Below are 27,438 nucleotides of genomic sequence, written 5' to 3' on the forward strand. Positions count from 1 at the left end.
TGTGAGGGGTCTTTGCCCACCTGGTTGGTGCCTTTGCAGTCAGGGCAAACTAAGCAGACCACTACCCTCCCTGTGGTCTTCCAGTGGGCCAAGATGTGTTTTGAAGAAATCTTTGACACTGGCTACTTACTCCTTCCCCTGGAGGGTCCAAGGGATTTAGCAGAATTTAAAAGTATCCAAGAGTTACAGGCAAGAAATCTCCATAAGTATGACAATGACCGTCCTTGTAAGTCACCACTTTGATCCTTTCTCTCATCACTGGTCTCACAAACAGGTCTCTCATTCCCAGTCTTTGAACACATCAAAGACTTTCTGAGCAAAATGGCAGTATCAAAACACATGTACATCACCAGAAAGCAAAAACAGCCAACTTCTGGCAGAGAAACTGCTAAATGAATAATTCTTCATCATCCCATAGTTGAGTATGGTTACAGTGAATGGTTTTCCCACACTTTCTTGATGCTTCCAAATGTATTCACTTTTTTCAGAAATGTTTTGGTGCAACCGTGATCTGCCTATAGAAAACAGGTGAGAAAAGGACACATCTAGGAACTGTATTTAAAACAGCCATAACAAAACCAATTCTCTAGCTGATTTGGTACCTTGGTTATTTGATTTGGTTTGTCATCAACTCATCTTCATAGTATCACTCTCATCATGTCAGGACTTGGCTGCAAAATGACCGATGCTGTATACTGGATATGTGTCTGTTGACTTTTAAGTACCCTAGGTGTGACTGATGAATTTAAAACCTGATCAGGGGGATCACAGAGTAATTTCTTAAGGAAACTATTTGAAATACAGCACTCTTCCCCCAAAACTGAAGACACAAAGAGAGGTTTTCATTTAAGCAGTGTAAACAAAGGGTTTATAAAGCACAAGCTGTTGTGTATTCTGACATATCTGACTTCCTTAAATAAAAACTTTTTGCTTTTACACGTTATTTAGGTATCAGGAATGTCTCTACCTTTTACAAAAGAACAGTCCCTCCCAGACTCAATAATATGCTTTGGGTCACAGAGATGTTATGCCAGTAAAGGCAGTATTTTCTAATTAAAAGATTTTTTTAATGAATGTAGATTTTACTTGGTAACTTATGGTATTAATAAAGTATAAAGTTGCCTAATAAAATAATTGTTTTGATAAACATTTTTAAAAAGTTTTAATGTTTATTTATTTTTGAGAGACAGAGTCTGAGCAAAGGAGGGGCAGAGAAAGAGGGAGACACAGAATCTGAAGCAGGCTTCAGGCTCTGAGCTGTTCACACAGAGCCTGATGTGGGCCTCGAACCCACAAACTGAAGTCATGATCTGAGCCAAAGTCGGACGCTCAACCAACTGAGCCACCCAGGCACCCCGATAAATATTTTCAATGATACACTTAAAATTAATGTTTTCATTAAAATGTAAAAACCAGGTGTGCCTGGGTGGCTTAGTGAGTTGAACATCCAACTCTTGATTTCAGCCTGGGTCATGATCCCTGGGTCATGGGATCGAACCCCTCATCAGGCTCTGCACTGAGTATGGAGCCTGCTTGGCTCGCGCTCTCTCTCTCTCTCTCTCTCTCTCTCTCTCTCTCTCCCTTCCACTGCCTCTCTCCCCTTCCCACGCTCTCTCTCTAAAAAAAAAAAAAGTAAAAGCCAGTTTCAAAACTGTTGCCAGTTTTTTTTCTACTGGGGTTGTGCAAGTCAATGAAAATATTTGTAAGTGTTTGCAGAAGAGCACTTTTGTTTTAAAGAGAATGCAAATACTTTCCTTATATGAAAACACAAAGATGGCTATAATTAAGGTAAGAGAGATTCCGTTAAAAATAGGAACGGAAAAGTCATTCTTTTGAAATATCCCTTAAACTCCCATCGAAGAGAGAGTACCATGCAAACCTTGGGAACTAAGTTTCGAGTACTGTAGTATTACAGTGTACTGATCGTAAGAATGGTAAATACTTTGTGGTTAACCGAATCATAGGGGCCTGCTGGTTGGAAGGGATCTTGGCATTCATGTAGCCCAGCTTCCCACAAAGTACTTGGTTTTCTCTGTAGCTTCCCTGTCATACAGTACGTCCCCCACCCTGTGTGAATCGCTGGTGATAAGGTGAGCTCTCTGCTCTCTGGCCAACCTTCTGCACTTTTTGGAGAGCTCTAGTTGTTAGAAAGCACCTTCTGACCCTGAGTCACTGAGTTTGTTGCTCCCTATCTGCTAAGGAGTTTGTGCCAGTGCCCACATGAGAGCTCCTGAAGCTATCCTTAAGGGTAGATGCCGAGCATCCCTCTAAGACTTTTTCCCCTGTGAGGTCCTAGCTCCTCGTCACAGACTCCCAGGTGTCTTCCAACCTGGCTGCCCCCTTCTCAGCACTCTAGAGTTGGTCGGTGCCCTGGGCTGATGACTTCATTTCTAACAACCAAGCCACTCATGTTTGTACTGCCTTCTGCTGGCACTTCATGCTGAGCTTACCACATTTTCTTTGGACTGCTGTCAGTTTTCACCGCTTCCAACGTGGGGTACTTAAAATGGATACCGACAGTGTTTTTGAACGGTTTTGAGCCTCTTCTTGGTTCAGTGTCCTTCACTGTGCTAAATATGCTTTCTGAGGCTTCTAGGTATACTTTCTGTCTGGGCCCTGGGTAATGGACCTGACCCACCACACTTTTCATCTTCGACTTGGCACCCTTTGAGTATGGCTATTCAGCTGACAATGCAGTTTTTACTAGGGAAATTAGCCTCCGTAATTTAAAGTTGAAGTTGCCATTTGAAGTTTTCCTTCTTGGTTAGTCAGGGAGGTTAAAAGTTGTAATGTGGTAAATACAGTAAAAAATAAATGCAGGTAACTCATGACCATTTAGGAGTTTATTTCAGGTTTTGTTTGATTTTTGCTTTCATTTGAAAAGACTTAACCATTGAATACACCGGACATGTTTTTTTCTTGATATAGCAAATTTGGGAAAGTGCTTATAATACTCTTGGAAGGTGAAAAAGTTTTAAGTTTATTCATTAAATGATTATTGTCTGCTATGTGCTAGGTATTATATCTGGGGTATACATTGATGAAAAAGAGGCAAATGGCTAATAACTCTTGGAGAGTATAATGGAAGGTGAGATAGTCATTTAACAAATAATTACACATGTAATTATTTAAATGCTATAGGTACATGCGGTGAGGAAAAGTTACCAAGGACATGTAACAAGAGGCCATGGGGTTGGGACTGGGAGCCTCAGAAGAGCCTTCCTAGAGAAAGTAATGTTCAGGCTGACCTGGTTCTGTTTTCTCAGTCTTAAAAGTCACAGGTTACTGAGAGATAGTAGCTCCGTTGCTAATGAGATTAGCAAGCTTCCCTTAATTACCTGAATGAATCTTTTCAAATCGGCTTTAGCGTTTGATGGCATGAAAGATAGCATCAGAGTTCACTCAGACATCCCTGAATATTGAGGCTCCGCTGGAGAACCCACCCCCTGATTTTCTGTCTGCACAGAATCACAGAATGCTAACAGAATTTATTGCCTCCACTTGTCTCATTTACCCTGCCATCATCCGTTCATTCTTCACTCTGTTGCTGAGTTTGGCAAAAGAAGTAACTGACTTCTTTGAAAGCATTTGGAAGCAGGAAAAACAAAGTGCATGTTATGTTGTAGATATTTTGGGAAATAGAAAACTGGTTTATTAATAACATATTTCAAGGAGATAAAAGTCTAGGCTTGATTTTTTTCAGGCGAGGAGTTCAAAAATGCAGTTTCCAAAATCGTATCAGTAGGGAGCTTTTAAAGGGAATGCTCTGGATGCTCTAGTTCTTGTTCTTTTGAGCCTATTTTCTGCTGTTGGGGGAACAAGGAAAGTTGCTGGTTTCCTTTCCTCTTGAACCTGATTAAGGACTTCACCCCCTGAGACCTTATTTTCATTTTGAAGTGATTTGAGCAACAGCAAATTTGAATTGCAGGCCCATGTCCCTGTAGCTTTGGGTAGGCCATGCTTTAATCTGTGCCTTTATGAGAAGTTTGATGTGGGGTGCTGAGTTGACTCAGTTGGTCAGGTTAGGATCTGGCCCTGTGGTAGATGTACTTGTGCTTGGTCACCTATGATGAATGCATGCTTTTAGTTATGTATCAGAGAGTGTCTCTGTCATTCTAAGCCTAGGGGAACATTTTAAGCACTGTGGCTCCTTTTTCTCATACATGAACATTTAAATGTTCTAGAAATCCAAAATGGATCTCCACATTTACTTTAACTGACCTTTGTTACCAAGCTTGATACTGATCACCTTTGGAATCAAGCTTTTGAAAGTACGTGCAGAATTCTCATGGGGTTCAGCCTGTATTAATTGTTAAATGGTGTTTTTTTTTTTAAAAGAAAAGTTTTTCAAATTGATCACTTCTAAATAAATTTTAGTAATTGAGGTTTGATCATGTTAAAATGGTATTTACTTGAATGTTACTTTCTGGTATTAATGTCACTTCTCCTTTTCAAGTATCATAGCCCAACCTTTACTCATTTTGTTCATTTGAAAGGTTACAGATTTCTAAGTAGGCTTGGGAAACATTAGCCAGGCATTCGTAGGGAAAGGCTTTCTGCCGAAGTATTAACCTGAGCAACGAGAATTGTTTGAACTACTGTCTGAGAAAATTTAACTAGAAATATTTAAACCTTTGGAAAATTGGGTATTAGACAAGCCTAGGGTTTGGGTCATTTTGTAAAGGGAAATGACTCTTAAAGCATTATGTATTAAGATACATATATTTATTTATCTCAAATGAGATTGTGAAATTAGTGATTGCTCCATTCCTATTCAAATACGATCTTATTTTGTAACATTTGAAAACAAACTTCTTGTAAAAATTGATCCCTTTCTAAATGAAACTGAGTGAAGAGAAGGTCCCCACTTAGGTAACAATGAGAGTTTTATTGGCGTCCAGGATACATATGATTTAGGCAGGAAAAAGCATTGTGTTTCAGAACTGCTCTGGAGTGAACACTGCTCCTCACACCTGCCATTTTAATTCATAATTGTTTTTGAACACCTGCTGCGGCTTAAGCATGATGCTGGTGTCAGTGGTATAAAAATAATCAGAACAGAGAAGATCCTGGCCCTCTGGAGCTTAGGGTATCTGTGCCTCATTTATTACTTTACATAGTGTTGATTTTCATTGCCATTTTATGTATTTCCTTCATTTGGTCACTATGCCAGGAAATAGAGGTACTCATTTTCGCTTGATAGATTTGCAGAGAATTTTGGCACTGGGCTACTCTAGAAGGAAAACTCCACTTTCCAAATAGAAAGCACATTATTGCTCCTCTGTTGTTCCAGTTGGGCACACATGATACTGACTTAGGAACTTTCGCAAATAAGGCAGTGAAGTGCCAAACCGACTGAAATTCAGGATCAGCATTTTGGCAGCAGTGCCGTTAGGCCTATATTCTACTGTAATTTAAAACTATCTGGGAATAAGGGTAAGACCAAAATAGTTACTTATAATGGCTTAGAAACCCCACATTGGCTATCAGATCATGGTGTTAGGGCTGCATTGAGTTAATGATTTCAGTTTTAATTACTTCTCTCTGTAAGGAGACAAAAACAAGTTTGGCCTTTAGCTGCCAATAAGGATAGTCATGTATTTAGTAGGAATTGTTGTAATTTTTTTTTTTTTTGATTCAAGTTAGGTGATTTTGAGGCTTATAGGTAGACATTGCAAAAGCTTTCTTTCTAGATCTGTTCTCAAAATAAAAAATCTTTCTGTCTAGAGCTGTTTTCAAAATAAAGCTAGTCTAAAAAACCTTCAGGGCTTGCAGATTTATATTTAGAATTTGGGTGGTATCATAGGTAGGCAGAGAAAATAAATTAGATACTTTATTAAAAAATTTCATGTACAAATAGGAAAAGAGGATAAATTTCTATTCAGTATATTAAGAATTTTCCTTTCCTTTAAGACACTCAAATAAGAATTGTTTGTAATTCCACTGCTTTTTATCCAGTTTACCCTATAAAATGGAGGAAGGTCAGAGTGAAGCCTTGTTTCCTCCCCCGAGTTATAATCCTTGTTGTAGAAGTCTGTTGTTGGTCATTGTGGAATATAAATTATTAAGCCATAGTGATGGATATTTATTAATAGGCTGCTTTAAAATAAAATGAATTAGGGCCAATGTGTTGTTCGCTAGTGAAATCTTTTAAAATAATTTCTTTTACAATAAGGAAAGGAGATTAGCTCCTCCACATAGAACCTGACTTAACATGCCCATGTTAAAAAATAAAATTTGTTCCTAGAACTCTGTTCATAAAACTAGTATCAGCCTTTTGGGGCATCTTTCACTTGTGTAGGAAAGAGGTTATTTCTGAATATTGGGAATGAAGTCCCTTTGAGCTGCTATAACAAAATACCATAGGTAAACAACAGACATTTATTTCTCATGGTTGTGGAGCCTAGAAGTTCCAAGATCAGGGTGCTGGCAGATACGGTGTCTGATGAGGACCTGCTTCCTAGTTAATAGATGGCTATCGTGTTTCTGTAGCTTCTCCTGGAAGAATGAGTGACATTATACTCTCTGTCCCTCTTAGTGTCTATAGGGACACTAATCACCTTTCCCAAACCCCACCTCTCAGTACCACCATATTGGGCATTAGGATTTAATGTGAATTGGCTGGGGGGGAGGGGGGACACAAACATTCAGTCTATAGCAGAAAATTTGCAATAGGTACTTTAGTCTTTGAATGTTATTTCCCTAAAACACATATATTAGTGTTTGGGGAGAGTAGCCCACTGTGGATTTTTACATCAGAGATATGATGAATGGGACCTTTGGTATATGAAATTCTAATTCTTTCTACAAAAAAATTTTTTGTTCTTCATCTTCTATCCTCTGTGGCTGCCTTCAGGTCTTCATTTACTTAAAGGTGATACATATTTTCTCTTAGCTTGGATGGTGCTTTTAAAACTTCTTTTCAGTATTCCTTTTCTCTACCAGGAGTCTTTTAGACATTTCCCCCCCTAATTTCCCATCCATGAAATTTTAATGCTACAGATACTCCATATCTCTGTGCTTACATCAGAAAGAATATTTTCCTCCCTCATTCCCACAATGGATTTTCACTCTTTGGGAGGAATATCCCCTCCATTGAGAATGCACAAGTTAGGAGGCCCATTTAGGTCACTTGCTGCCTTATGCAGTAATTAGACTTTGAAGAGGGCTAATCTATTTACTAATTTGTTTAAGAACCTTGAGTCCATTAAATATTTTTCAATTTTTTAAAAAAATTTATTTCTGAGAGAGAGACAGCATGAGCAGGGGAGGGTCAGAGAGAGAGGGAGACACAGAATCTGAAACAGCCTCCAGACTCTGAGCTAGCTGTCAGCACAGAGCCCGATGTGGGGCTTGAACCCACAAACCGCGAGATCATGACCTGAGCCAAAGTCGGATGCTCAACCGACTGAGCCACCTAGGTGCCCCAGATATTTTTCTGATGTAGACCACTACTAAAGGTTTGTGCTTCAAAATGCAGGCTAAGTTATTCATTTAAAACATGGGCTATGGAGTCCTACATACTTGGTTCAAATCCCGTTGTCTTCTTCATTTCCTTGTTCTCTTTCCTGGAGCAAAGCCTTAGTTTATTCATCTCTAAAATAAGGTTAATAGGAGTGTCTGGCTGGCTCAGTCAGTAGAGCAGATCTTGGGGTTGTGAGTTCGAGCCCCACATTGGGTGTAGAGATTACTTTAAAAAAATAAAAATAAATAAAGTAGTGCTAATAATGATTTCTACCTCAAAGCTTGCTGGGAAGGATTGAATGAAAAAGCAAGCAAAGTACTCTCCTCACATAAAGTAAGCCAGCTTGAAAATTAAGCTATTTTAAATATTATTAGCATTTTCTTTGGTTGTTAGACTCTTCAGCTCTCTGCATTTTAAAGATTACATTGAGTTCTTATGGCTCAGGATTCAAGGGTGACAAAGATATTATAGACATTGGGCTCACAGCTGTAACATTGTCCAATGGCTCCCCATCTCTTTAATTAAGATAGAAAACAAGTTGGTTGAAATGTCAAATATGACTATAATCCTAATAAACGTAAATGGATTATGTTTGCACACAAAATGATAGAAACTCTTGGATTAGATTTAAAAATAAGAGACATAACTAAAAACCTAAAACAAAATGACTGTGGAAGGTAAAAGAGTAGAATGGAAAAAATATACCAGGTAAATATTACAATAAAAAAAGTAGAGTTAATGTGTGAATAGGGAGAAAATAGACTATTTCCATGTTATTAGCCCACCAAGAAGATAATATAGATATGATCTGTATTTGTATATATCCAGGGAATTATAAGGAAAACCTGATAAATCCACATTCACAGTGGGAGATTTTAACCTATTCTGTCATTGATAAAACAGACCAAAGTTAGCATAGAGTGTTTGAAGACCACCTTTGTTAATGATTGGTAATTATTAAGCAAGTATCTGAGCATACCTGCTTCTCAAAATGGCCTGATTCTATGAATTGTTTGTTTGTATAGCTGTATCATGCTTTCTGTATAGTTGATATATTCCTATAAAGCAGCAAGTAAACTGGTCATTTTAAAAGTGAATGGTACTGGGGTGCCTGGTTGACTCAATTGATAGATCATGACTCTTGATCTCAGGGTTATGGGCTCAAGCCCAATGTTGGGCATAGAGCTTACTTAAAAAAAAAAAAAAAAAAAAAAGGTAGTGAATGATACTTCTGTAAAGGACTGGGACTGGGCATGTGACTTTGTTAGCTGTCACAGTAGAATCTATCATTTATGTCTTGGTTTTGTGAGCAGAGAACTCTGAATATTTAAGGTGGTGTCTTGGGCCTTCTTGTGAAAGTTCCCTTTCTTCTTCTAGCTCCCATGAACCTGAATAACAATATGTTAGCTGGGTTTATCCATCGCTGTGGTTCTAGATGTGATTTTTTGCATATATTCCTCTTTGTTGGCTGTTTTATTCATGCTACAGGATGACTCGGTACATTGCAAACAGGGTGTGACTGCCTTACTTTCTGGGAATGTTATAGTTGAGAGGATGGAGAACTCTGCTGGGTCTCTTCCTGGAAATTGTCAGACACACAGTTTGGTCCCTTCAAAGTCCCTAAGCAGAACTGTTTTTAAAGATAGCATAGCAGCAATCCAGTGTATGTTTTTTCAACTCTTTTAGGAGTAAAGTGGGAGGGTTTTAAGTGTTTGCAGAACATTTGGGTCTGTGGATTCTGCCAAAATAATTATTAGCATATGGTTTTCTTCTTCAAAAAGGATTGGCAACTGTTAGTTACCTTTTTCATTTTCATTTAATTTATTAGAGCCCTTAATTAAAAATGGGTATTAAAGGGGCACCTAGGTGGCTCAGTCCGCTGATCATCCCACTCTTGATTTTGGCTCAGGTCATGATCCCAGGGTCATGGGATCGAGACCCACGGCAAGGCTCAGCATGGAGCCTACTTAAGATTCTCTTTTTCTCTCTCTGCCCCTTTCTTTTCCTCATGTTCTCTCTCTTCTCTCTCTCAAATAAAATTTTAAAAATTGAGTATTAAGGAGGGGTGTGTGTGTATGTGTGTGTGTGGTGAAAATCCCATTTATTGTCTACTTACTGCTTTACTTTCTAAAACCCGAACAGTTCAGATAAAAAATAAATTCTTTTCATGGGTAAAACTTAATTAAAAAGGGAAATGTGAATTTTAATATGTACATGGAGAAGTACCTTATTAAGTCTATGTTCAAGTCTAAAATCGTGACTTCCTTGAAAGCAAGGTGCCTAGGAGGTCTGTGTAGCTCAGAAGAGTATGTGTTTTGGCCTTTGTGACTGATGAGATGGTACCAGAGTGGCAGCTTGAATTGACATTTCCCCTGTGCCCTTACCTTCCAGACCTCCATCTACCAGTCTCCCACCCAGCCAACCAGCCACAGATAAATAATTAGCAAGCACTTAATATTTCTAAGCACCCCACTGAGAGTGGAGAAGATACAGGGACAGTAAGATGGGAATGTAACTTTGAAAGCCTGTGGCTTGTTGACAATAAGTAACTAGAAGCTTTCGTATAATGATGGTAAGTGATAGATCAAGTGGTGTGTAAGGTGTCTGGGAGCTCCCTCATAGGCATATGCAGTCTGATCTCAGGTGCTCTTAATTCAGACCAGGAGCTACTGGTGGTGACTGAGAAGAGGTAGCTTCCTGGATGAAGTGATACTTAAGCTAGGATTTGTGGGAAGAGGTGAAAGCTGTTTCCAGGTAGTCTGGAGGTAAGTCAAGAGCCTGACATTTTTTTCTCAGAAGCTACAAGAGCTTAGGACATTAATCTTGAAACCAGGCTGGAGAGCTGGTCAGAGCTCCCTCATGAAGTCACATTTCTTTTCAAAAGTTTCTGTGCATTATTCTGAAGGTGTGGGCATTGGTGGGTTTAGTTACAGGAATGAAATGATGGGACTTACATTTGAGAATGGTCCCTCTGGTGGCAATGTAGGGGAAAGGGTTAGGGGTTAAAGTTGGAGGTGAGTTGCTGGAAAAAGAAGAAACTGTTGCTTGAGCTAACTCATGGGATTTTCAGGAGGTACCAGCAGCCTTGGGGGCCGAAGCTGGGGGGAGATGGAGAGATGAGGACTGCAGTGTGTCCAGCTTAGGTAACTGGAAGAAAGGAAGGTGCCGTTTAGTGAGGGAGTGATGGAAGGGAAAACAGGTCTGGAGGGAGGAATTAGGGGTTCATTTTAGACACTGACCTGATGAGCCTTCTTAGCACTTAGCTGTCTAGGGAGCAGGTGTCAGGATAGGGAAGGAGCTTACAGATTTGGCATCTTGTAAAGTTAACAGATATGGTATTTCTCCTCTGAACTTTGCCGTTAATTGACTTACATAATTTTAATCAATAAAAAGGCAAACTAATAGAATACTACTAAAACTTGGAATGATGATGGTCTGGCTTTTTTCTTGATGGTTATGATCTTATAGTAGCACATGCAAGAGTTGTAGGAACCTTTGCCTTCTAGATCTAGGGTAATCATTTCCTGGTCTGTTTCTGTTTTGGTCTGCCATTTGAAGAGATAAAATTATTGTCTTCTTATTGAAGCAGAAAATGATGAGCTATTGGAATTTTTTTAGTATCTTTTGGAAAATTCCAGTTCATAGGATGTAGGGTTAGAGAAGAGTAATTTTGTGGAGAGGCCTTGGCTTTTTCTTAGATATTCCTTGTTTTTCACACAGACTCCCCCTGTCCCTCAGGGCTGGGAAAGTGGTCATGTACTTTTACCAGTCTTCCCAAAACCAAGCCACAAAAGCTTGGGTATTACTTGTTGCACCCAGGATATTATTGATTTTTATTATTTAATGAGTTCCTGCTGTGGTGAGCAAGTTATATAGAATCCAGGCCCTCACTTGAGCCCTTAGGGGCAGGGAGGAACCTTCTCTGGGAGAGGAGAGTATCTTGTTTCATGCCAACTTTATATAGCCCTCTCGGACTTTCCAAATGGCAGACCCACCAGGCAGAGTTCCAAGATGGCCAGCCCTCCTTTCTTCTCTCCTCCTAATCTCCCCACAGCCATTTAAGAAATACAGATTACTTCATTGGCTGTGGGGTCACATGGCTGATAGCACCTTAGGAAAATCTAGCCCTTTATAGATAACCTACTAGAGACACCTCCATGTGTGATAGTAACTGCCCTCTCAGCTGGCACTTGTTGAAATGCGCTAGGGGATAATGATGTTTATAGCATGCTGAACTTTCTGGAATCCCCATGCCATGGGCACACTCATCCACATCTTTCCTTGATTCCGACTTTTCCTTTATCCTCAGGGTACTCTGTTGTTGATCTTGAAAACACAGAAGCACCCTTTCCCTGTGTCCCTGGTGGGGATGTTTTGTTTTAATATTGCACTGATGCCCTGAAAGAAAAAGCTTCCATCTTCCATCATTATGAAAAAGCAACTGTTTGATAAGGATATTATCTTAGGACAAATGGAGAATATTGAAGAAAAAAATGACCCTGATACCCAAGTTCTTACACACTCAAGTGAACCAATTGAATAAGAAGAACTAACTGATAGCATCGATATTTCTATTGTACACAGACTAGTAGGAGCTTTGCTTCCCACTTTGCTCTTTCCTTTAAGGAAAAATTATGTTATTAAAGAACACCATTAAAGAAAAACTTTTTAGAACAAAATGTGCTTACATGCTTTGAATGATTTATTTAAAGCTTAGAGAAGGGTTAACGCATGTTGGGAAATTTATGGAAAGCAGTTGCTGACTTGAGAGGCACTATACCACCAACGCCCCCGCAGCAGTCACTGACTTGGGGATAAGTCAGTGGTAGGAAGAGGGTCCCTAGGGGAAAGCATTGCTGTTGGGTTTACCCCGCAGTCAGGTGTGGTGGATTGGAGCACAGGTTGGTAGCTTCCCTGGAGGCCATGGTGTGGCTTGTCCTCATTGGTCAGCAGGTGGCACCAAATATCCAGCACGAATCTCAAGAGGTATGTAGTGTTTAGATTTCACCATTGCTTGGGTTGAATTGCACTTTCTCTACTTTTAGAAATTTATAATTCATAGCACTTTCACATTTTTCCCCCCCATAGAGATGGCATCCTCCAAGGCTGAATTTTATGAAAGTCTTTGGTATTGACATAGTTGTGAAAATTAACCATCTCCCAAGGTCAAATGTACATAACATTATTGACTTTTTTCTTTTTGAAGGGGTTATGACTCAATGTGAAAAGCAACAAACTGTAATATCAATAGAATATAGTTAATTGGCCTAAGTTTCTGTAATTTTTTTTGTTTTTATAAAATGTGGTTAAATATGTTGCTAATGGAGGTATTAAAATTAACCTACTCATACATTTATATTGTTGAGATTGATTATGTTCACCTGATGGGAATCGAGGATTTTATTCCTGTCCAAATGTTTGTGTTTGAGCGAAGATGGGTGATTATTTGGGTCATTGACCTCTTCATTCCTCCTAAGAAGATATCCTGCTTCTCAATATAAAGTCTTTCCTTTGCCTAGAATGCTATTTCTCCTGATCTGGGCATGACCTATTCCTTTTTGATACTGAGATCTCATTTTAAATACTGACTCAGAGAGGCCTTTCCTGACCACCAATTCTGAAATAGTCTCAGACTTTTCTCTCTCTCTCTCTCTTTTTAAGTTTATTCATTTAATTTTGATGAGGGTGCACAGAGGGGGAGGGGAGGGAGAGAATTCCAAGCAGACATGGGACTCGAACTCACAAACCATGAGATCATGACCTGAGCCAAAATCAAGAGTCAGACACTTAACTGACTGAGCCACGCAGATGCCCCTCTCTTTCTTTTTTAAATTGGGATATAATTGTGTATAATGTTATATAAGTTTAAGGTGTACAGCATGTCGACTTGATATACATGTGTATTGCAACATGATCACCACTGTAGCATTAGCTAACATCTGTCACATGATGTAATTATCATGTGTAATTACACATGCGTGCGTACATGCGTGTGTGGGGGGGGTGGGTGTGGTGTGAACAATAAGATGTAGTCTCTTAGCAACTTGGAGGCTTATAATACACAGTGTGGTTGATCACTGTCTCTATTGTATCACTCCACTTTTCATTTTATTTTCTTTCAACTCTTTGCCTTTTCTTGTGTGCTTTTTGTTTAGCTCTTCCTCCTAGGCCATAGGCTTCACTAGACCTGAGTCCTAATCTTATTTGCTGTTATCCCTAGCATCTGAAACAGTGCTGAGCATGTAGTAAGTCCTAAGTACATTCTAGTTCAGTGGATGAATCACAACTGTATTGAGGAGAGAAGAAGCTATATTTAAATAAGCTAAATGTATTTCTCATAATTCTCGGAGGGCATTTTGGTAAAGTGAAGACAGCAGTGGACCAAAAGTGGAGGCCTAGATTCTTGTTTCTTATTTGTTCTTGTAAAATATGTGACCTGGGTGGGTCCCTGAGAAGTGGGTATTGGTCATAAAATTTGTAAATAACAACAGTATAATAATTGCAGTCATTATTTTTTGAGCCTCTGCTATGCACCAGAACTGCCCTTGGTGCCTTACATGTACTATTTCATTTGATCTTAGGCATCTGCTAGTTCTAATATGAAAATGAGATATTTATGTGAAATGATCTGTTCTCATATATAACATTTTGTGAATTTCTAGGAGAAGCTAAAAGTTTATAGTTTATGGTGGTATACAGTAGAAATAAATGAATTAATTCAGAAGCCGTAAGTGTTTATCTTAGTTCTTAAATAAAACTTTAAAACCACAAAAAAACTTTACGAAGAGAGAAGAAACTCACTCTGTGGTGGATATATCATCTATTTCAGTCCTGTCAACAACATGGAGACTATCTTTTCTCTTTAATGGTTGGGGAAATTGAGACTCCGAGATGTTCAATAACCTAGTCAAGGTCACACATGTGTTATGAGGCAGTGCTGAAGTTCAAAACCAGCATTGACTGACCCCAGAAACCTCCTCTTGACATGTAGGAATTGTTCTACATTTCTGCTTCACCTTTATCCCAGCAGGTTTCATGGAAGCACAATGCACTTTAGACATCTAAATAGGGTTTTCTTTCTCTTCCTCACAGAACTGTAAGAAGGAGCTGATGTGGAGGAGCAGCTGAGACAGTTCAAGATGACGACCACAGTAGCCACAGACTATGACAACATTGAGATCCAACAGCAGTACAGCGATGTCAACAACCGCTGGGACGTGGATGACTGGGACAATGAGAACAGCTCCGCGAGGCTCTTCGAGCGGTCCCGCATCAAGGCTTTGGCAGGTAAGTCTTCTCATGCCCTGTAACAGAGGCCCAGGGGCCTTATAGTCCCTTTAGAATCACCACCCTGTCTCTCCTGCAAGGAAGGTCAGCTCACCTCTACTTAAATATGTCCCAGGAGGGCAAGTTGACCATTGCACAAGGTAGCCAGGTCCCTATTTGGGGAACTGTCGATCCTAAGGCCAAAATGATTGAGTGATTTTTCGAGCTGCCCTAGGTTTGTAAGAATTCTTTTATTTTTGACTCCTCTTACATTTCAAAATAATGCGTATTGTACCATATTCAGACAAATATACAAATTAGCCTGTGTGCTTAGTTCCTGTGATATTTTAGTTGACCTGACTTGTTCCAGTAGACTCCTTTGACTGATCAAAGGTAGTTAAGTGTGACATGCAAGGGTTTTAGATGTAAAAAGCAATAACTTAATCTGGTGAGGTCATATTTAATGCTGTCCCAGGTAAGATTGCCATTAATTCATTCAAAATTTTAATTTTGATTCATTAAAATTAGCAGAAACATATCATTCCTTTGTGCTTTATAACTCCCAGTTGCTGTTGAATACTTAGAACACACTTTTACCCTAACCCTAGTTGGGGTGGGCAGTGTCTTGCCCTCAAATTGCCCTGGAAATCAGGAAGGAGTTTTCTCACGAAGAAAACTCAGCAGTACTGAATATATGTAAACCAAGGGTCAAAGTGGAACTATTTAAGGTCTTGCATTTGTACTTTGATATTTTAAATAAAATGGCTTCCAAATGAGAAAAGTAGTTTATGATTTTTTCTTTTTTCTTTTTTTTTTTTTTAATATTTATTTGAGAGAGAGAGGGAGGGAGGGAGGGAGAGAGAGAGAGAAAGAGAGAGAATAGGGGAGGGGCAGAGAGAGAGGAGACACAGAATCTGAAGCAGGCTCCAGGCTCTGAGCTGGCAGTCAGCACAGAGCCCGATGCGGGGCTCGAACCCACGAACCGCGAGATCATGACCTAAGCCAAAGTCGGACGCTTAACCGACTAAGCCACCCAGGCGCCCCTATGATTTTTTTCTTTAATGTCTTTAATCATGACACACAAATCATAGCCATGATTTAACAGGTAATTTTACTGTTAATTGTTCAAATAGCTCACATTTCTTTTTACCTTTACAGTATAATCTGCTTATGATGCATGTATCATTTAGAGTTCTCTTGATTGCAAGCAAAAGGAAACCTAACCCAAAGTGGTTTAAATGATAAAGAGATGTATTGATCACATAGAAGACAAATTTGGCTTTTAAACAAGACTTACTTCTGGGTGTAAATGGATTGCCCAGGACCCAGTTTCTTTCTCCATACTTTGTGGCCTTGTAGTTCCCAGATGGCTGTCCCAGTTCCCAAATCTGTCTGTAAGGGGACATCCAGGAGGAAAGAGCGCCTCTGCTGCCCCAGTACTTCTACCATGTCCTAGGATCAGTCTCACTGACCTGATCGATCATGATTGGACTGTGGGCCTCCCTTAGAATCTCACTCCCTGTGGAATCAGAGAAGAGGATACACTGACTGACATCAGCTAATCAGGATGTACTTCTGGTGTGGGGGTTGTGGGGTGAGGTGGAGGGGGTCAGTCCCATCAGAGCAGCTTGGCTAGAAAATTTGTAATGTAAGAGGAAGGAGGAGAAGGGAAATGGATGCTGGGGATACAGCTAACTAAATGCTATAGGAAAGTTTTTCAGTTGCCTTAGGATAATTAGTCTCTTGAGTGGTGGTGATTTAATGATCTTTCTTGAGCTTGCCTGACTAAGGGCATAAATCAATGATTAACCAGATAGTCACTCTAGAATTGAAGCTTTATTTTCTAGCTTATTCATTAACATGGAACCTTATGAGAACCTTGATGCTGGCTTGTGCTAGTGGATTGATTTGTACTTTAATCTCTTACTAATTTTTCTTGAATCATCATTTAAGCCTTTAGACCACTATGATTTTGGTGGACAGTTACCTTTGATAAGGAGTCATTTATTTTCTAGTTCAAGGCTACTATGTAGCATCTCCCTTTTAAGAATAATAATATGGGGGCGCCTGGGTGACTCAGTCAGTTAAACATCTGGCCTGGGCTCAGGTCATGATCTCACAGATCATGAGTTCAAGCCCGCATCGGGCTCTGTGCTGACAGCTCAGAGCCAGGAGCCTCCTTCGGATTCTGTATCTCCTTCTCTCTCTCTGCCCCTCCCCTGCTCCCACTCTGTCTCCCTCTCTCTCTCAAAAATAAATAAACATTAAAAAAAAGAAAAATACATATTTGCAACTATAGATCAGTTCTTTGCTCTTTGCATCTGGTCTTTCCTGCAGTTCTAGAGGATATCTCCAGCTGTCCTTAGTATTGCTCACTTGTCCTTAAACTTCCTAGGGTGGCTTTCCTTCCATCTTATCTGGGTCCCTGAACTCCTATAGTTAATGATAATAATAGTAAGCACTTAACCTGGTGTTTACTGGGTACGGGCAATTGTTCTAAATGCATTGTATATATTAACAGTTAATCCTATAACAACCATATACGAGGGACATTATTATTATTTACAGTGTATATTGATGAGGAAACTGAGGCATGGAGAGATTAAACCAGCTTGCCCAAGCTCACACTGCTGATAAGTGGCTAAGGCAGACTGGCTCCAAAGTGTATACTTTACTGTTTTTCTATGTTCAGTAAAATACAGAAAGATTCAAAGCATATTGGTATAGGGCACTGATAATGAGTAATTCAAACATGTTTTTAAAAAGATTTTAAAAGGCTCAGGAATGCATCTTGTGGTCTAGAAGAAGCCATGAGTAACCATGACAAGTTATTGAAAAGAAAACATGTTGCCTCCAGGTTAAATGATGTTTATTTAAAAAAAAAAATGCATTCAGTGAATCCAGAAAATAATCAGGAAAATCATCTGTGTATTGAAGGAGATTTTCTTGTTATCTGACTTCCCGCTCTGTGGGACAGAAAAATCTCTGAACTCTCTTAAGAAATCTTACATGCTGAAAAAAAGAGTAACAGAACAGTCCACATTGTCTGTAACAGTGATTCTAGAATGTGAGCATGCATCAGAGTCACCTGGTCATCTTGTCCATTGCTGGGCTGACCCCCAGAGTTTCTGATTCAGTAAGTCTGGGAAAGGGCTTGATAATCCCTGCATTTCTAACAGGTGATGCTGATGTGGCTGGTCTGGGAATCACATTTCAAGACTGGTGTAGAGTATTGATGTTTGTCTGGTCTATTTCCTTGGGTGTCTGAGACTATTTCTTCTAGTCCTAGCTAAAGTCTAGTAAGAGTTAAAGTCTCAGACTCAACAGAGTTATCTTAAAGACATGCTTAAATGTGGGAGTGCTGTGGAAGTCTGGCATCTCATTTTGAGAAGAGAGAAATATCTTCTGTTCATTATTGGGAAGTAGTATAGTGATAGAGCCAGCATGAGGGAGTGCTGTTGTAGGGTTTCTGTTACAGATGCACATTCTAAAGTGGGAAATCTTGGTTAGAGCAGTAGAAATGTGAGTAGAAATGTACATACCAAGTTTCCTGTCCCTCTTCAGTGCTCTACATGTTGAGTCTTCTGTAGACTTCAGTCTGAATTTTGAGGTGATATACAAAAGACATTACTGCAGGAATTTATCTTTTAGTGTACTATATTGATAGTGCATCTTGTATTGATAATGTAACAACCACCTTGGATTGTGTCCTTTACTAAGTGGCTTTTAAATATTTGTGTCTCTGAGGAAATAAGGTAAGGCAGACTACTTGCAACTAGTTTTTACCCAGTTTACAGATCTTTTCTATTATTAGGCTTCTGTATATGTAATATATATTGTATATTTTACATATAAGTAATGTATATTATGTATATGATATATATGTGGGTTTTTTTCTTCCCGTGAGTTGTAAAAACCATTCTTAATTTCAGTTTTACTTGCCTTCATCCTCTTCTTGCTTTTAACTTTGTGGTATAATAAAAAATTTTATTTTTGCCCTCAGTTCCTGACACAGAACTCCTAAAACCCTTGGAATTTGCTGTCTTTTGTTATTCATAAAAAGCCTTGTTTCTCACACCTGGATTTATGCTAGTGGAGATGACTTAGGGTGAAACCTTTAGATAGTGTTAGGATGGGACTGGTCACTGGAATGACCAAATAATGAGAAGGTGGGAACTTTCAGCCCCATCCCCCAACCTCCAGGAAAGAGAGGGGTGTGGAGATTGAGTTTAATCTCAGCAGCTGATGATTTAATTTTCATGTCTACATATTGAGACCTTCATAAAAACTTCTAAATGACAGGATTTGGAGAGCTTCTGGGTTGGGGAACACATCAGTGTATTGGAAGGGTGGTGTGTCCTGAGAGGCTGTGGAAGTTCTGCCNTCCATTTGGCTGTTTCTCAGTTGTATCCTTTATAATAAATCAGCAAAATAATTATTTTCTGGAATTGTGTGAGTTGTCCTAGTAAATTTTTGAAACCGAGGGGTGTGTTCATGGGAACCGATGAACTTATTATGCTGTTAAGTCAGATATATGGTGGTCTCGGACCTGTGACTGGCATCTGAATGGGAGGCAGTCTTGTAGGACAGATCCCTTCAGCTGGGGATTCAGCACTGACTCCAGGCAGCTAGTGTCAGAATTGAATCATATTCTGGGACATGCAGCTCATGTCAGTGTATCAGACGCAGTGAGATATTTCATAGGGGAGATGGTTCCCTGGTACGGTGTAGAACATGGCCATGTTTTTAAAATGTAGGATTCAGGCCTGCAGTCACTGTCAAATGCCAGTTTATCATTGCAAAGATGAAAGGATCTGGAGTTGGGTCACTTCCATTGTGCAGGGAGCTTTGAATCTTTCCATTCTCCTTAGACTTTTTTGCTTGAAAATTAGTCTGATTCATCTCTCAGTCACTCAGCACCCCCTCCCGTTCTTTGCTATCTGAAACATCAGAGGAAAACACTAGTGGAAACATAGGGAACTGAGCTCTGCTGTCTTCATAATCTACCTAGAGAATCTCCTGGTGAGGTTGAAAACAGCAGCTCTTTCTTACAGTAGAGAAAAGCTTCATCTGAAATTTTCCCCCCACACCAGTAGGGTGGAGAGGGGACTTCATGAATTGTTATTTTATAAAATGTCAAGACTGGGGCACCTGGGTGGCTCAGTCAGTTAAGCAGTCGACTTCGGCTTGGGTTATGATCTCAGAGTTTGTGCATTTGAGCCTCGCAATGGGCTCCATGCTGACAGCTCAGAGCCTGGAGCCTGCTTCAGATTCTGTGTCTCCCTCTTTCTCCCCACTCACTCTCCGTCTCTCTCAAAAATAAATAATAAACATTAAAAAAAATTAAAATGTCAAGACTTAGGAATGTTTTAGAAAGTAGTTAGAATTAATATTGACTCTTGCCACATGTTCACAAATTTTATATGTACGAGGATGGGGAGATTCATACTTATGCCTAAATTGTTGCTCCCGTTTATAATTTAGAAAGAAGATGAGAAGAGCATTGGTGCATCGTGTTGCATAGCAGAGATCATGCCATGCCGATTCAGCCTTAAGGCAGAGTGCTGCGAAGTGACTTTTATGTATTCTGTAAATGATTTCCTGCATCGCATGATGGCATTCCCACATTCCTGACCTCTGACCAAATTGCCCCAGTAGTGTGGAACATGTGGTAATGAAGAGAGTGATTCAGAATAAGCTGGACTTTTTACAAAGCAGCATTTTATTTGAAATAAAAACAACAAAATCTTTGATCTTATAAGGAAATGTAAAATGTAAATGGTTTCTTTTTACAAGTGATAAGTATGGTTACAGGTTATATTTTGTAGAATCAACATAAAGTAGGGGGAAGAGGCAAGGAAAAGCCCATTAATAAGTACATTTTGGTTGAAAATATTGATAAAGTAATTAGAATTAATATCTTTGTATTTACACTCATAAACAGTGAATTTTAAAAATTAAACACCAAAATAGTGTTTATTTCTGAATGACTTTCCTTTTTTCTTACCTGTATTTGAATTTTTTCCTGACATAAAATCTGAACTAATCTGTAGTAAGGAAAACAAAGCATAAATGTCTAATATCACATTCAGAAGTTTTAATTATTTCCACAAAGAATCATGACATAGAAAAGTGGCAGGAAAAAGCCTATGTATGAATGAGTATTTAGAAAAAAGACAGAAATTAGAAACAAAATTCCCTTGGGAGTTGTCACTCATCAACATTTATGAGCTAAAATTATGCATAAGAGACTTGGCACAAGAAATTGACCTTGAATTTACATGGTTAGTGGGGAATCAAGGACAGCTGATAGCCACAGGAAAATGAGCTGAAGGCCACTAATTTTATCTTTTACCTTACATCCATAGAGCATATAAATTATTATTGGCTATATGTACAGGCCAGACTCCCTTTAAATACAGGCATTTGACTGACCAAAAATTTTGGTGGAGCATTTAATCAGCTAAAGCACTGATTTGCTTTAAATATTTAAAGCAGTATTGTCCAAAAGGAATGTAAAACTAGCCACATGTGATTTTTTTTAAGTGCTTTTATTTATTTTTTGAGAGAGAAAGAGAGAGCGCTCATGTGCACGCAGGAGAGGTCCAGAGCAAAAAGGGGACAGAGGATCTGAACTCAGATGTGGGGCTTGAACTCACAAACCCTGAGATCATGACCTGAGCCAAAGTCATATGCTTAACCAACTGAGCTAACCAGGCACCCCTAGCCACATGTGATTTTTTAGCTTTCTAAGTAAGATCTTTCGGTTAATCAAATCATCTAAAATATTATCATATCAATGTGCAGTCAGTATAAGAAGTTAGCGAGATAAGTTACATTTTTTCTACTAAGTTTTTGAAATCCAGTATGTATTTTACCACCCCTGTTTCTTATGGTCATTAGTCACGTGTGGCCAATTGGCTACCGATTTGGACAGTGCAACTTGACTGCCTTTACATAGACACTTATTGGTTAAAACTTTATAGATCCAGCCACACAAATGTGAGCTTTAAAATACCCATCAGGTATTTGGTCTTGGGTGTATTTATAAAGCAGTAATTAGTTGGGCATTAGCTAAGTGTAAATTTAAATTCTGATCAGGAATAACGCATCAGTTGAATTGTTGTAAAAATGAATACTTCTCTTTTTTGTGCTTTCTGGTACTAAACTTTTACTAAGTGGATGTGAGGTAGCAACAAGATAGATCCTTTACCACATCTGCGTTCTGCTGTTTCAGCTGAAAGTTTGGCACTGCTCTCAAGCACTGTTTTTGGATACAGAGGATTCAATAGCACACTTACTTAAAAATGCACATTTAAGGTTCCCCCACAAATGGAGATTCACCACTGGAGGAGGGAACACAGTAATCTGCATTTCTTTAATGTTTTATTTATTTCTAAGAGAGAGAGAGAGACAACATGAGCAGGGGAGGGTCAGAGAAAGAGGGAAACACAGAATCCGAAACAGGCTCCAGGCTCTTAGCTGTCAGCACAGAGCCGGACGCGGGACTCGAACCCATGAACCTTGAGATCATGACCTGAGCTGAAGTTGGATGCTTCGCCGACTGCACCATCCAGGTGCACCAGTAATCTGCATTTTTAATGCATCCAATACACTTTTTGAGAAACACTTAACTGGGACATGGCCCAAGTATACTCACTTAATTTTCATATCCTGTTATGTCTGAGTCTTCCCCTCAAAGTGAAAATCAATTTTTATCTCTTCTTTAAAATACAGTCTGCCCTTTCACCCAGGAAGTAGGTCACAGTTATGTGTTGACATCTTGACACCTAAGAAGCCTTAATGTTCTTCTCAAACTGAGTATAGTGCTGTCTCCTGGCAGGGGGAGCACATTCTTCCTCTAATCCCAAGTCTCACTCCCACCCCTTCTGGGTGGGTCCTCCTGGTCCCAGAGATGATTAAGCACCTCCCCCCATGCCCGCCTGCCCCCACTGTCACTGTTGGGGCCTTTTAGTCTGTAATCTCCAGGAGGGCAGACAATTTGTCTAGGCCTAAATTAGCTTTCTAGTGCTAATCAAAATTAGTAAGGAAACTTGAAAGGTATATCCTTAAAAAAAATCTCCAGCTATAGATTAAAGTAAAATTCAGGGACAGGGTTTTCTCAGGAGGAAAAGAGCTGGATTCTGTACACTGAGAATTGGAGCAAAACTTGCCATGCTTTCCCCCACGTGAGTGTAAATTTCAAGCTAAGGCTAAAGTTATGTACTTAAATTGTTTACCTAGTTCCAGAATAGATAGACCTGCACATAGATGGAGGAAAGCCTACTTTAACCTTGAGTACTAAGTTCACCTTTTTTGGGAGATGTCTTAATGTCTTTTCTACCTACAGTCATGAGTTTTTAATGAGATAGTTTAGATATTGGCTTTATATTTTTTATGATCTTCTGGAATATGACCGGTTTTAGAAACTTTCCAGAGTTAGACTGTTAATTCATAATCACCTGCCTCTGCCAAAATGAATAAACAAAACAAAAATGTATATATATCTTCGTATGTATGTATATTCACCTTCTTTCTAGTGAGATTGCAAAGCTAGCCTGCTCTTGAATATATAGAGATCTGTAAAACATAGTCTAGAATTGTCTCAGTAGGAAGACAAAACCTTTGGGGCGCCTGGGTGGCTTAGTCGGTTAAGCATCCGACTTTCGCTTAGGTCATGATCTCGCGGTTCGTGGGTTCGAGCCCCGCGTTGGGCTCTGTGCTGACTGCCAGCTCAGATCCTGGAGCCTGTTTCAGAGTCTGTCACTCCCTCTCTCTCTGATCCTCCCCTGCTCATGCTGTCTCTCTCTCTCTCCTAGAAATAAATAAAACATTTAAAAAAAAAAAAAGGAAGACAAAACCTTTTTACATTAAACATTAACCAAATAAGTATGCAAGTGCCAGGAAGGTAGTATAGGCAATTACTGCTCTAGCAATTTAGAGACAAAGGGTGATCACAAGAGGGGAAAAAAAGCCAGTCATTTTAAGAGGATGGATGAAGTAATGTGAAGAACATTGGAACTTGGAGAGGAACTGAGGCTTCAACTTCGGCATGGCTGCTTTGGTTTCCACTGCAGCAAAACTGAAGAGGCCAGGCTGCAGATCCCTGGAGACCCCTCCCATTAAAGCAGAAAGTTAGCTTCTGGCTTCTAAAGCTTGGACTCATTCCTCTAAAATTAATTGAGAGCTTTTCTTATGTGCATACCCACCTGCCCATTCGGATAGAACACTTTTATGCCCACCGGGAAAGTCTTCCTGCATGATGGAATGGATTTTTATAGTCAGGATTAACAGGGAGTTAATAGCTATCCATTATTTTCCTCATCCACTCTTGAGGCCATTTCCCTAAATTTTGCATTATTTGGGATTATTTTAGAGAGAGGTATGGTCCCTAGTGTACAGTAAATATACCACCCATTATCTGTGAAATCGTAATCTGCAGGAGCCATTTCATACCAAAGAGGTTCGTGAAAAGTATTGAGGAGAAAGTCTGTTTAGGTCATTACGTGTAGTTCCAGGTTATACCTTCCATTTATTTTCTCTGTACATATGGCTTCAGTAGTTTCCTCACCGTAGGATTGCCGGAATCGTTTCCTTCTTTGGGGACAGTTCCTCAGGTTTTCCTTTCTCTGTTTTTCCTCTGACCGCTGGGGATGACCCCTCCCCACTTTGGAAATCAGCTTGGGTTCCTGCTGCTGCTTACACTCTTCCCATTCTGTTCTCACCTTCGCTGTGCCGACATCCCCTCGTAGCTGAGGTGAATGATCCTGACGGAGAGCACCAGCCTGTCAGTCCTCTCCTTCACCACACCAGCCACTCCACCACACACCACTCTCTCTTCCTTTCCTGTCCCTGTCTTCTAGAGCACACCTTCTCCTTTCTCAGCCACCGTGGAGGACCTCCCTTGGTCCTCACTCCTTTATTGCTCTCTTACTGCGCTCTTAGCCTTTCCCTTAACTCCTTTCCCCACCCCACCAACATACTTAACTCAGTCTCTTAACTTTTAAAGAACATCACAGTCACCATTTCTATGAGGAAATCCCCTAAGTTTTATGGTTAACTTGTGAATGAACTTGGGGAGTTTAACCTGTCTTTTAGGGACAGCAAAAGAGGAAACCTTGAGCCTTTTCTCTTCTCCTAGGCTTTTCCTGGCTTTCTGTGCAAATGTGCCCCTGTCGCCTTCTGTCTCACTCTTAAGTATCAGCCTTATTGAGATATAATTTACATATTACATATCATAAAACTTGTCCCTGTAAAGTGTACACTTTAGTGGTTTTTAATATACTCACAGAGCTGTCCAGTAATCACCACTAATTCCGGAATAGTTTTCTCACCCAGAAAGAAATAACATACGTATTAGCAAGTCACTTCTCATTTTCACCTCCTCCTAGCCCCAGGCTACTCTTACTTTCTGGCTGTGGATTTGCCTCTTCTGGGAATTTCATATAAATGGAATCAGGCAATATGTGGCCTTTTGTGACTGGGTTTCTTTTCCTTAGCAAAACACTGTCAAGGTACATATGCTCTGGCATATATCGGTACCTCGTTTCTTCCTGTGCTCTCTTATGTAAGTAATTGTGTAAGTAATTGAGGTAGATGAGCAAGAAAGGACAGAAAAGTTCTATGAAAGCTATCAACATCATAATACTTTTTTATCTGGCAGTTCCTGGGAACAGATGGCAGATCTGTTGTAGGTACTGAAAGTCCTGGACATTTAGGAACTTCTTCATTTCATTGCTCAGTGTCTCATGGGGTCATGTCTGTTGCCTTTATTAAGTTTACTTACACAGTCTTAACTCCTTTGCCAGTTTCTACCAAAGTAGACCTGTGAGTAAGTACCATCAGAGGAAGATGAAAAGAGAAAATATAATTTGTATACAGGACATTCATAAAGTCCTATACACTTTAAAAGTAAAACATGTCACGTGACAAGAAAAAAACTGAAAGTGTTGAAAAGTAGGTTTCACATTAGCACTGCAGTTCAGATAGCCAGGGTTTTATGTAACCACCGTCTTCAGTGATACCACTCAATTTAATATATTAGTTTTCTGATTTGTACAGAGATTGGTGCTGGGTAGATGTTAATAGTCTCTTAAATTACATTCCGATTTCTCATACTAAGTTGATTAAAGAAGATGGTTTTGATTATTAAACCATGTATTTGTCAGTTTTAACACGATCCCATTACATAGTAATCCACTGGGAGGGATCTGGGTAACAAGGTAACAAGCCTTTGGTCTGTGTTTACTGTTTGTTTGGCTTCTCTGAAAAAAATCCTGCATTCAAAATTATTTTTCGGTAGTTCTTTCTGGTTGTCTAGAACAGAAATTCACTTGAATTATCTGAATAAAAAAGGATACATGTTTGGTAGAGTAAGGGAGGAGTGGGAGAGGGTTACAGCAAATTTCAGACTTACCCAGACCTAGAAATCCATTAGCAACCCAGGCTGCTGTGGGGCTGGAGCCATTCTTCATCTTTCACATGGGCTGTGTACCTCGTTCATTGGAGCCCTGTGCATAGTAATAGTATCTGCTCCCTTCTAACTCAATTCGCACATGGTTTTGGTGTACTGTAGTTCCAGCTCTACATCTCTTCTGACCTCTTTGTCAAATGACTCAATATCCTAGTTTCCTCTAGTTCAAATCTCTATGAGGTTGAATATGAAGATAGGGCTCTGATTGGCCCAATCTTTTTATATCTGAGAACGACCAATAAGGGTACTTACAAATGATTACCTTTAGAAGAAGTATCTATAACATTGGTGAAGAGCAGGAAGCCATATGTATAAAACATACCAGCCCTGCCCCTCCATAGCTCATAGGGTATTTGGCTGACAGAGGCTATGGTTGGCATTGCCAATGTAGAATATTGATGTAGTGGAGGAAGGTACTTTATTTGGGGACTTTTGAGGAAAGATACTGGGGCATTCTGTATGATCAAGGGAAGGGTTAAAGAGCCAATATGAGGGAAAGGCAGGGTGTATAGACAGGCCCCAGAACCACAGAAATAAAGGTTTTTCATCTCTTGTTTTTATCTTCTCTTTCTGGCCTCAGAGGTGGTCTTTCAGGTGACTGAAATATGATTGCTGTCTGCCCCTGGACTTTGCTGTCTACCACGCTCTCTATTATTCTAGTTCTAGTTGGAAACATGGGGTCGGGGGTATTTGATAGGGAGGCTTTAATTTACTAGGCTTTGGTCAGGAGGCTACTCCTAAACCAGTGAACTGCGGTGTGTGGTGTGGATGATGTGAGAACATGGCAGCTTTCCCTGGAATCATACAGAAATGTTCCTGGAAAGGAAGGTGGGTGCAGGGCAGATGACTGTAAGTAACGGTAAATGTTCACAACACATTTTCAGATAGATCAGTCATCTTTTTTTTTAAAACATTTTTTTCTCTTTATTTTTTTTGGAGGGAGGGTGTAGGGGCAGAGAGAGAGTGACAGAGGATCTACAGTGTGCAGTGAGTCCCAGGTGGGGCTTGAACTCACGAACGGTGAGATTGTGACCTGAACTGAAGTCGGATGCCCAAGCAGCTGAGCCATCCAGGCACCCCTAGATTGATTCAAAAATAAAGCTATTATGAAATGACAGGGTGACATTTGCTGTTGTTTGATTCCTTCCTTGAAAAAAAAAAAAAGCAACCAATAATGTACAGCTTCCTTTAAGACCTTTGAAAAAATAAAGTTAAAAAAGAGAAATGTACATCA

The 27,438-nt window shown here is 39.7% G+C and overlaps 1 protein-coding gene and 1 long non-coding RNA gene across 2 annotated transcripts in view; one reads left to right on the top strand and one right to left on the bottom strand.

Moving 5' to 3' along the window:
• The window catches only part of SPTBN1 (spectrin beta, non-erythrocytic 1), a 196,865-nt gene that overhangs the window by 39,120 nt on the left and 130,307 nt on the right, over positions 1-27,438 (top strand). The window contains exon 2 of the mRNA XM_077772353.1: positions 14,558-14,752. Within this exon, the coding sequence (XP_077628479.1) occupies positions 14,605-14,752 (148 nt within the window). The 5' untranslated portion in view covers positions 14,558-14,604. The remainder of the gene's footprint in view (positions 1-14,557; positions 14,753-27,438) is intronic.
• LOC144238556 (uncharacterized) lies at positions 17,692-18,823 on the bottom strand. Its single transcript, XR_013337153.1, has 3 exons — positions 18,674-18,823; positions 18,274-18,329; positions 17,692-17,743 (listed from the first exon to the last, which is right to left on the bottom strand). It is a non-coding gene; the product is annotated as an uncharacterized LOC144238556 (long non-coding RNA).

The sequence above is a fragment of the Crocuta crocuta genome, unplaced genomic scaffold (assembly GCF_008692635.1).
Source record: "Crocuta crocuta isolate KB4526 unplaced genomic scaffold, BGI_CrCroc_1.0 scaffold830, whole genome shotgun sequence".
Classification (NCBI taxonomy): Eukaryota; Metazoa; Chordata; class Mammalia; order Carnivora; family Hyaenidae; genus Crocuta; species Crocuta crocuta.